At 41.3% G+C, this 12,094-nt stretch overlaps 1 protein-coding gene across 2 annotated transcripts in view; it reads right to left on the bottom strand.

Moving 5' to 3' along the window:
- The window catches only part of LOC113025072 (polypeptide N-acetylgalactosaminyltransferase 18-like), a 177,514-nt gene that overhangs the window by 25,425 nt on the left and 139,995 nt on the right, over positions 1-12,094 (bottom strand). For both annotated transcript variants that reach the window (XM_026172460.1, XM_026172462.1), the window contains exon 9: positions 6,242-6,337. In XM_026172460.1, the coding sequence (XP_026028245.1) occupies positions 6,242-6,337 (96 nt within the window). The remainder of the gene's footprint in view (positions 1-6,241; positions 6,338-12,094) is intronic.

The following is a 12,094-nucleotide window of genomic DNA, read 5'->3' as shown; positions in this document are numbered from 1 at the left end:
TATCCATTAACATAAGAGATTATGGATTTATCCATTATATACTAACATTCTCTAATCCCATGATGATTAGCACAGCAGGTACAGGATAGATAATAACTTCCATTTCATTTTCTGTGCAGTACGCACTCGCACCTCTGATTCTGAAAGCCTAAATATCCGGGGTCTATAAAGTGATTAGTTCCCCTTTGCTGATTCTGTACTGTGTAACGATATTCTGCTCCTATCTTCACTTATCCCAGCACAGCCCCTAAATATCCCTGTTATCTGAAGACACTGCACAGAGCAGTAGGTAAATTATGGCTTGCTTCAAGTCATTTTTCTTTTGAGGAAGCTGAAATTTCTTGAAAGAATTTTATTTTAAATCACTGTGTATTTTAACACCTAAATATCTGTTCACCAAGGCTAACCGGGAAAAGTGAGTTTTGTTTACCTGTCCTATCTGTGATTAGCCTGAGCCAAACTCATGCTGCAAATGTTACAACTTTTCATAAAGCATCAACCTGCCAAACCTAATTTTAGCAAAACCAGCACACTTAGAATGAAGCTTTTTATTGTGATGAGAAGACGCTCAAAAACCTTCACGGTGGCTTTGCCCGTCTCATTTTCTTGCATTTAAAAAATAGATTTAAAAAAAGCCAGTAAGAGATAAAAAAAAAGGCACCACTCAATTTCTTTATCAGCACCTGCTGATTATGCTTTCCCCCAACGGAGAGAATATATGGAAGGCAAAAAGACGGAGGGTGAGGGAGGAAATGCAAACACAGCTGTTTCAGCAGCTGATGCTGTATTACCGAGTGTGACCCAGAAAGAAAGTTGGATGTTTCCGACATCAAGGCGCCGGTCAAAGCTATTAACTTTAGTGACAATGGAGGCGAGGTTTGGAGTGTCAGAAAGCTTCCCTCGATGCAGCGCACTACGTAGGCGTCTACTTCTGATTATGTGAGCCTCTTTACACAATACTGACAATTTAATATGAATTTTTAATTTTGTGAGGCTGCAGAGCTGTTCAAAGCAGAGAAGAGCGGCAATGCACAGTCCCGCTCGCTCAGTTTTTAAATTGTTTTCTCCGGTCTGCATTAAGAAGGCAATGAGCGTAGCCTTTACCGCCCCTCAGAATTCAATGACCTTAAATCTGCAGCGAGCTGATAGAGTTGTTGATTGGCCTCGGTGACTCGAGCAGAACTTTTCAGCTGCAGAGGCTAAAAAGTTTCCCGTCGCAACTAAAACAGCACGCAGAACGTGAACCTTATTATTGGGTGGTGGGTCTCCTTGCATTTCATTTTAAATCTATGATGTAATTAGACGTCTAACTCGTGACGGCAGGCGTCCATAGCTCAAAATAACTGATGTTGTGACTATGCAGTCACCTCCGTTTTAAGTTCTTAGCTTGATGGACTCAGCTGGACTTCCTTCTGACTAGTGTTTAAAGGAGACCTGTTATGATTTTTCTTATTACCTGTCATATATATAATTCCAGTGGTGAGTGCTCATATTATACATGCCCAGAGTTTATGTACTTGTGAACTTTAGACTCTCCTAAGAAACAGATTCAAGCATTAACGTGTTGTGCTAGTGCAGACTGGGTTTTGGCATAAAACAAACAAAACAAACTGTTGTTATTTACAAAGAGAGCGCAGTGAGAAGACTGCATGTGAGAAGCGACAGCTCAGATTTTTGCAGCAGCCTCTTGCATATGCATTTCTGGGAGATCCTTTCTCAAGCAAGAAAATAAGAGAACATTTAAACCACGTGTGCCAGCTGATTTGCTAACGTTTTTGACGTGCAGTTTGGCGATAACTGAGGTGATATTTAACGCAGAAAAAGCATCTTAACTTTTTGCACTTGATATGGTTGCAGTTACTGCTGCACGGAGGAGGCCTCGCACAGATTTTAGAGCGAGTGTTTGAAGAGAGACGTTTCTCCAATCGTCTAAATTTATTTGCAATACCAGATAAACGTGATAAAAAAGTTAAAGGAGTCATGCAACACCAGCAATGACTCTTTGATGGGTGTCAGTCTGATCTGTGGATTTATGTTAATACACTTTACAAACAACATTTGTCCTCAACGAAGTTTTGTGACACTCACATTAAACTATTATAGTTTCAGGACCATGGACAGTTTTCATGGTTTTCATAGAGACCCACACAAACTCAGCTGCATTATAAAAATACACACACACACACACACACACGCACGCACGCACGCACACACACACACACACGCACGCACGCACGGATGGAGTTTGTTTCATGCTACAGAAAGCAACGCCACAATATTGTTGCACAGCTTACAGTCTTTGGAGGCTGTTAACTACCAAACCCTGTTTCCATTACAGGGAGTGCAGAATTATTAGGCAAGTTGTATTTTTGAGGAATAATTTTATTATTGAACAACAACCATGTTCTCAATGAACCCAAAAAACTCATTAATATCAAAGCTGAATGTTTTTGGAAGTAGTTTTTAGTTTGTTTTTAGTTTGAGCTATTTTAGGGGGATATCTGTGTGTGCAGGTGACTATTACTGTGCAGAATTATTAGGCAACTTAACAAAAAACAAATATATACCCATTTCAATTATTTATTTTTACCAGTGACACCAATATAACATCTCCACATTCACAAATATACATTTCTGACATTCAAAAACAAAACAACAACAAATCAGCGACCAATATAGCCACCTTTCTTTGCAAGGACACTCAAAAGCCTGCCATCCATGGATTCTGTCAGTGTTTTGATCTGTTCACCATCAACATTGCGTGCAGCAGCAACCACAGCCTCCCAGACACTGTTCAGAGAGGTGTACTGTTTTCCCTCCTTGTAAATCTCACATTTGATGATGGACCACAGGTTCTCAATGGGGTTCAGATCAGGTGAACAAGGAGGCCATGTCATTAGTTTTTCTTCTTTTATACCCTTTCTTGCCAGCCACGCTGTGGAGTACTTGGACGCGTGTGATGGAGCATTGTCCTGCATGAAAATCATGTTTTTCTTGAAGGATGCAGACTTCTTCCTGTACCACTGCTTGAAGAAGGTGTCTTCCAGAAACTGGCAGTAGGACTGGGAGTTGAGCTTGACTCCATCCTCAACCCGAAAAGGCCCCACAAGCTCATCTTTGATGATACCAGCCCAAACCAGTACTGCACCTCCACCTTGCTGGCGTCTGAGTGGGACTGGAGCTCTCTGCCCTTTACCAATCCAGCCACGGGCCCATCCATCTGGCCCATCAAGACTCACTCTCATTTCATCAGTCCATAAAACCTTAGAAAAACCAGTCCTGAGATATTTCTTGGCCCAGTCTTGACGTTTCAGCTTGTGTGTCTTGTTCAGTGGTGGTCGTCTTTCAGCCTTTCTTACCTTGGCCATGTCTCTGAGTATTGCACACCTTGTGCTTTTGGGCACTCCAGTGATGTTGCAGCTCTGAAATATGGCCAAACTGGTGGCAAGTGGCATCTTGGCAGCTGCACGCTTGACTTTTCTCAGTTCATGGGCAGTTATTTTGCGCCTTGGTTTTTCCACACGCTTCTTGCGACCCTGTTGACTATTTTGAATGAAACGCTTGATTGTTCGATGATCACGCTTCAGAAGCTTTGCAATTTTGAGACTGCTGCATCCCTCTGCAAGATATCTCACTATTTTTGACTTTTCTGAGCCTGTCAAGTCCTTCTTTTGACCCATTTTGCCAAAGGAAAGGACGTTGCCTAATAATTATGCACACCTGATATAGGGTGTTGATGTCATTAGACCACACCCCTCCTCATTACAGAGATGCACATCACCTAATATGCTTAATTGGTAGTAGGCTTTCGAGCCTATACAGCTTGGAGTAAGACAACATGCATGAAGAGGATGATGTGGACAAAATACTCATTTGCCTAATAATTCTGCACTCCCTGTATGGTGTCTGCCTGCCAGACTGCTGCTCTAGGTCTACACTTGTGTGACCTATGACCTATATTTGACCTGCAGCATATATTTATATGCTTTTCTGAATACAATTAACAAGCTGCCTCTGTCCTGTTGGTAAATTACCCAAAGTTGAATATCATCTCATAGTTTCTTGCCAGATTTGATAAGATGACTGCGCCCGTGTTTAGATCTCACACGCTGGGCTCTGACTGCACACACGTCCCCCACCTGAGGATTAACCAGGGCCCGGCAGAAGATATAAAGAATTATGGGTAGCACTTTATAATACGCCCCATGACTAAGCGTGGATCCCCTGTAACTACATGGCAATTCAAGGTATTTTATTTACATTTAAATTTAACTATAGTTATTAATATTTACACAGGAAGACACATGAGAATGAGGGGGTGACCAGTCAGGTTTAACAGGAAAGAAAGAAATAATTATACTGTAAGTAGATGTAGGTACTGCAAGTAATTACACGTAGTGTGCAGTTTCTATGGTAATTCTGCTGAAAAACAATGTTTCTCCATCTAACATTAGAGACGGGCTGTACTTAACTATCAGGTCTGTGTGACTTCAGTTGTTCTCTTTCACAGTTACTCTTTAAACACTTTCTAAATGAGTGTTTCCTTCCTCTAATGTACCTACCTTTAAGTATTTGTAGGGAAATATAATTACTTAATTTGAAATAAAATACCATGAAATTCAATTTTCCATTTTTCCCATTACAGGGGAATTAACCCTTTAAGACCTACCATAGAACCAAGTCCGCCAGAGCTTGTATTATATTTGTACATGCTGTGGAGCCATTTTTGGGAGCATTTCAAGTTGATATACATCAATACAACCATTATAGCCCAAATTTTAATAACATGTCTGCATTAAGTGCATAGTAATTACACAAATTGCAAAAAAGTGCAATAAACTACAAAAAAAATTGAAAATTGTTTTTGTTTTTTTAACATATATTTCTAGTTAGAGAAATTTAAGAGGCTTATCCCTCAAAACAAAATAGTTTCCCACCACAGGAAATTTATTTTGAGTGTCTTCATAGTTTTATTTTTGAGATACACCAATTTTTATATACTGCAGGAAAAATGAAAATAAATATTATAATGCAGATTTGCAAAAAACAGCATGTGCATCACAATAAACTATTTCCAGCAGTGCAATATGAGTCCTAAGCATCCCAGAAACGACACAGAAAGTCATAAAGTCAAACATAACTTTTAAAAACACCAGTATAGGCTCATGAGGCCCTGATAGTAAAAAAACTACATTTCCACAAAAATGACGTTACTTCCGGTTTCGGGCAGGTAATGGCGGACAAGCGAAAGTTCACGCTGACGTCTATTCCAACGTAGGAAGTGTTATGAACAGCTGATCGAATCGGCAAAGCGTGTTTCTAGAATATTATGTTTTTGTTGCTGCAAGTGGTTTTTATGCAATTTTTGCAAAGCTTTATGTGGAAGGAAACTGTGACCTAGCACAAGCTGATGGCATAAGATGTAAGTACAACTCCTCCGGTTTCATATGCAAAAAAAAATTATTGCGCTAGCTTACGCGGTTGCAGAGCTACTGGGATTTAAAAGTAGCCCGCTCCGACCGGCTTTAAAGGGTTACGCCCTTTATCACAGGTGTTACTAAATTATACTGCATTGTGAATCATACAAAGCTACCCGACCGAGTCCAACAACGCATCAGTTTACTCGTTATCTGAAAGCAGCTGCTTGCAGCACTGAATCCACAAAACAAACTGACCACCTTAAAGCTTTTGTTTTAGTTTTCTGGTACGCACCTCCGCTCTCATTAGCATTGTTTTCAGCGTTAAGTGACAGCAACACACACCCAGGCTGCATGGACCCAACAATAGGCAACTCACAGCTGAACTCAATCGAAGCGCCAGAGAAACTTTACACAGCGATAACACGTCTGTCTGCTGCTTTCAGGGTTTTTTCTGCCCCCAAAGAAACAAAGCAATCAGCAACAGCAAAACATCAAACCATGCTTTAAAAAGCTGTGCATAATGACAAAATGTTTCTGTTTAGAATTGGACAACGTGCTAACTGTGCCTTCTTTCTGTTATGATGTGGAAAAAGATAACACTCACTCATCCCTGCTGCATAATGCAACTTTATGCAAGGGCTACTCTCTCCAAATCCCCCATTTAAACTAACAAAGACTGCAGAGGACTCTAATTATCTGCTACTGACAGCCTGCCTTGGGGGATTTCTCTGTGCGATCAGTATTTATCGGTGTCTCGTGGATTCGAAGCGATAGGACAGAGCGGACGAGAGCAGAATGAAAACCTGAGCCGACTTACTCACCTGAGGCGTCATACCATGGCACAGGTACATGATGGGGACGTTGTCAGTGTCAGGTCCTTGGTCCAGACACAGGTCGTCTCTCAAGCTGTTCTTCAACTGAAAAACAGAGTGAAGGTCAAAATGAAGACGGGATGCTTCTCTACCTAAAACTGACATTATAGGCAGTGAAGCTCAGGAATACAAAATGACAAGACTGCCGTCTAAATCGATTTCATAACAGAGCAAACAGGACACAGGAGGAGGGAATGACAACGTGAAGGGGAACAGAGGAAAACTAAGGACCTAAATACATAAGACGATGGGCGACAGGTGGAAAACACAGCCGGAACAAATCCAACTAACGAAACAGGGAAGCAAAACTAAACATAACGCACATGAGATGAGGGACTGTCAAAATAAAATAGGAAGCGATAAGAACACTGAGACTCAGGCAAAGACACGTGAGCTTGACACTCGCACGGGGAATAACAGGCATGGAAACACACGACACAGCGGGGAGACAAAACAAAGCAAGCAACAGCCAAACTAGAACACAAGAACCACACAGGACAGGGCCAAGAGAGGAGGACACACCGAGGAAAGACTGGAGACTGGACACCAAAGAAACAAAACTAAAGAAGAACTAAGAACTAGACATGCAATAAAATCAGAGGATCTCCTAAACTGAAGATCAGAATCTCAATATTCCACAAGTCTAAACAAACACAGGACCCAGACGACCAGGACAAGGTCTGAAATTAAGAACAAAAAATTAACTGTTTTTGTAAAAGAAATCTCTTTACAAAAGTCAAACGTTGTGCTTTTAAGAGGACATTTTTCATTGAAACATTTTTATACGTTATTTTATGTTTTTTTCCCTCTAATTTAAGAGAAATGCCCCGTCCTTTGAGTCCACTGTTTTTGATCCTTTGATATTTTGGAGGGACAACTTATTAAAGAGCTGTAATTCCTTAACCCTTCCTTTTTAATGGGCTGTTAATCCCCTCAAATTACATCCGAGAGAGTGCGCTTTAAACCCAAATTCATTATTTTACTGTCACTTGAAAGTGTTTTGGGAGTATAATAAAGAAACCAGCTAAGACAGCGATGATGTGGTCCTTTCACCACAACCAAGAAAATGAAGTTAAAGAAAGAAGACGCTCTGTTTAAACGACGTGTGTCTGGTTTTCCTTATGGATGCGTCTTTGTATTCCTCTCATAAGTGGAAGACGAGTGAAGCAGTCTCCTTCTCCCTCTCTATCTGGCTGTCTCTCTACATTATTAATTACTCCATTATGACAGAGTGGTGCACTACACAGCTTTAGCTGCGTGGCTAAAGTGAAGACAAATGGAACCACAGCGGGCTAATTACTGCTCGCCAGGAGAGTTATGCAAACACTTTACACTAACATTCACCTTTTTTGGCAGCTGCAGAGTCATATTTCAAAAAGAAAGAGCATCTTTGCTTTTTGGGTCACAGGTTATTTCCTCAGTTTGGCCACGTTCCACAAAAGATTATGAACTAATTGTTCAAAGTAGGCAAGAGAAAAACTAAAAAGAACTTCAGGTTGTCCTTTCTCCGTCTGTTCTGCTTCATGGCTTGTTTTCTGATCTTAGCAATTATCGCACTGAGTACAGTGCTATTAATCCCTAACCCTCAGAGAGGGAGGATCCTCCAGAGGGCCAATATCGCTGTGCATCGAGCCCATGTTGTAGCCAATATCCGAGTCCACGCTACCCATGGAAGGGTTTTGACCTAAAGTGAATAATTTACCCTGGTGTCTGTAGGATACTGTTACGTTAGATATACCTTGGGCAAGACACTCAACCCCCGAGTCCTCCGATACATCTGCAGCATGTGCACAGAAAAACAGCGGCTGTGTGCACACATGAGCCCTAGCATTTTATAAATACAGTGGCTTGCTGCTTAAAAGTCTTTGGTGTGGTCATTAAATCTAGAAGGGAACTATAAGTCAAAATGCAGAATAATAATCTGGACCGTCTGTAATTGTTGATCAGTCAATCGTGTTAGTTTCTGCTGCATTTCCATTTCATGCCATCACTTCTTTATGTTATTCTCTCAAAGGGCAACTTAAGTATAGAGCTGAGGTTAGTAAACTTTGATGACTTAGTCAAATCTGATGCCAGCAGAGGAGCTAGCAGTGAAGGGTTAACAGTTTGAATCCCAGTCAGCGTATTCATTTCACTCTGGTAATCAGTATTAACTAATATTAACTATTAGCCAGATGCCTGAAACTACAGTATCGATATCATAGCGTGAAATCAAACTGTTTAATTTGTATAAAAAAATCCAGCCTTGGTAATATACAGCAGAGATTTTTGTACTTTGACCATGTTCGCTTGAACACTTTACGGATAATAACAATCTGTTAAGCTGCTTCGTGATTCATGACGTGTCATGAATCTTTGTGCGATGACTGATGCGCTCACACATGCATTATTTTCCTCTGTCTCTCTTCCACAGCATGTCTTTATCCTTCTCTCACCCCAACCAATCACAGCAGATGGCCCCGCCCCTCCCTGAGCCTGGTTCTGCTGGAGGTTTCTTCCTGTTAAAAGGGAGTTTTTCCTTCCCACTGTCGCCAAAGTGCTGCTCATAGGGGGTCATATGATTGTTGGGTTTTTCTCTGTATGTATTATTGTAGGGTCTACCTTACAATATAAAGCACCTTTAGGCGACTGTTGTTGTGATTTGGCGCTATGTAAATAAAAATCAATAGAACTGAATTAGTCATGGCTTAGATTCCATGTGATATCAACGGTCACAAATCCGTGGATAACACAAGAATAAATGATTCATTTATATTAAAGTAAAGATTTTAAAAATTGAAAAACCATGAAAATATTCGTAGTCTTTTTATACAGTCTATAGTTTTTCCTTAATTTAGGCTAAAATTGATGAAATTATAGAAAAAGTGGTCAATGAAGTTAAGTTTCTTAATTTTTACCAAAAACGATGTTTCTTAAAACATAAGCTAATAACTCAGGTCTCTAAGTTCTCCATGTTTTCTGAGATGTTTTTTACCTTTTTTTGATAACATCTTCAGTTTGGGTGACGTTTATCTAAATTTTCCATTCCTGCACATTCCACACAACAAACTGTTTATTATCTGAAGTAAAATATTCACCAGCAGAGCTCTGATAACAGCGATAACCGCAGCGTCATGAGGACTGATGTGATACGAATGCACACGTTGAGGAAACCTGGCTGTTAATAGCTGACACTGAACTGATGAGCTTCGGTAAAAAACGACCTCTAAAAAGAGCGGATTTGAATAGAAATGTCTCTGTATGTATTCAAGCTCTGGTCTGAGTTTGGTCGGCTCCAGGTTTATTCATCATTAACGTTGGCAAAATACAAACATTACTTTTGAAAGTTGAATGAAACGGCTCGATGGGTCCACATTCACACCAAACCGAGTCTCAAAGCTGAAGCATTTGGAGTTTATGATGAATGACAGACAGGCAAAACTTTCATTTCCGACAGTTTATTTTCTCCACTTGCAGCACAGCTGGCCTCAGCCAACCTACAGAACCCGCCGTTCATCGGGATCATGGATCGCATCTCTGCCTTGGTTTACTTAATGCAACCCATCGCCTCTCTGCGCTCCTCTGCATCACGTCAGAGACAGTCCTGTGGAGGTTTCAGTGTGTTTTTGATCCATTATTGGAGGCTGAGTGAAGCTTTCTGTTTCCCAATATCTCACGCTGCTTTCGGACGTATCACAGCGCTGCAATAATTTGATTTTTTATCGATCCCCTGAGGGAATTTCGTTTTTACTTTTGTCCCATTTCATAGAGGGTCAGAGGTCAGGCTCGATTACACAGCCGGTGGCTGCGATGACACCGGATGATTCAGTGTTTTGCTCAGTGGAGGTAAGGAAGCAGGAGGATTTAATAGTTGTTGAGATACATCAGTCTGGACTCCACCAGCTGATAACTCTTCCATCAATCAGGCCGTGCTCTCGAGTCCAGGAGGCATCACATCAGGGGCCATTTCACTCATGAAGGCAATTTTTGATGCACTTGTATTCCCATGCTATGCCCCTTTGCACTCCATAACATCTAAAATTTTAGTTTAGTTTACGTTATTTTCAGAGGTTAAAGGTCTCTAACATATAATACAGTGTAGAAGTCAGAGAAAACCATTCTTTATATTTCATGAGTGGGAAATAGAAGCAGCGATTTGGTAAAACATGTCAACATGAATGGAAATTAAGTAAATAAGGCAACAAAGAGCTTAAAAGTCAAGCTTTGGTGCGATCACCTTTTTTCTTCAGCACAGTCTGAGGTGGCCTTTCCTTCATTTCTCTGAGTGGTCTTCAGGAAAAGTTCTCCAGGCTTCTTGAAGAACATTCAAAGCCCTTCTTTGGATGTTGGCTAACATTTCTCCTGCAAGATGTTCCCACACTGCTTCAATAATGTCGCGGTCCGATCCACGGCTGATGCTGTTCCACTCTGTGTTTTTATCTCCAGGTGTGCTCTTACTGCACCTGCAGTGTGTTTGGGATCGCTGTCATGCATTTTTCTTCATAATTCCATTGATTTTAACAAAGACATGCGACACCACCGGCTGAAACGCAGCCCGAACCATAACAGATGCTCCACCGTGTTTAACAGACGGCTGTAACTCCTCTGTTGTGGCTCTCGCCTGACTTCTTCCAGATTCATTTCCAATTGAATTTCTCTCCGTTTCCCTTCTTTAAGCACGGCTTCTTGACAAAGCACTGTCTGTGCTGTGTTCAGTGCTTGCCTTGTGTGAGCTGTGTGTTCTTGTAGCTTTGACTTCATGCTAAATAAGAGATGAGTGTGTAAACAGATGGTTGTCACATCAGAACGCATGTCGCGCTCTCTCCGACTGCTACCTCCCGCAAGATATTGTTTTTTTTTGGCAAATATGAAACCTTCCTATCTACATCTCTCACATGTCACCGTGGCAACGCTTTCCTCTGACACGCTCGAAGCCAAGCCCCGCACGTGCTCAGTAGTGTCAACAAATAACTCCATCCGGCCCACATTGTGATTGAAGTGTTTATCGAACAACAGCACAAGAGGTGATGCGGAGGCTGCTTTCAGAACTGGAGATTCAATTGCTGCCGCTAATGTCTGCCCCCCACCCAGCCGCCCCTCCACCCCACCCCACCACCCACACATCTATCAACACATAACTCTTTTCTTCTATTCAGCGACAGAATTGATGTTCCACAGAGACGGAATAAAACTGAAAGGTTTTATTTAACTACAGGTGGGAAAACAAAAATTGTTTGCATCCAGCTTGCAGACAATCAAAGTTATTTGAAAAATAAAATAAAAGAGAGAACTTACACCTGTAGCTCTCCCACGAGATGAGAACAAGCATGTCCCATATGCCTGAAAATAAGAGGCTTCAACCTGGTGGTTTCCTTTTTGGGTGATTCCACAGAAAATCAGTGAGTGCCTCCCACCTGACCCCCTCCAAATCAGCTATTTGTTTATACAGCAATTACAGTATTCATGTAGTACACTTCATAGGTGCAAATGGATATCCACTTGAAATTTCCTGGCCTGAAAATCACGTCCAGGCTCTTCCACAAACCTGGAACCAAATCAGTTTCACACCAGCATCATCGATGAAACTGATCAATGAAACTGAACTAAAAATATTTAAAGTGACTTTTTGCATGCGGCTAAACATAGTCTGTCCTGAACAGTGTAGTAATATTTGTTCACAGATTGAAGTTCAGTCATGCACTCTGCAAACCCGAGTCCACTGGCCCAGCAGGAGGGATCCAAAATGAATACGGATCACGGATTCAGACCAGATCCGGTTCAGCTCTGGTCGTTTCCCAGCTCATCCCGTCTGAATCATAATGG

The sequence above is a fragment of the Astatotilapia calliptera genome, chromosome 7, assembly GCF_900246225.1.
Source record: "Astatotilapia calliptera chromosome 7, fAstCal1.2, whole genome shotgun sequence".
NCBI lineage: Eukaryota > Metazoa > Chordata > Actinopteri > Cichliformes > Cichlidae > Astatotilapia > Astatotilapia calliptera.
Note: the sequence above shows the minus strand (reverse complement) of the source record. Positions and strands in the feature narration are given on the sequence as shown.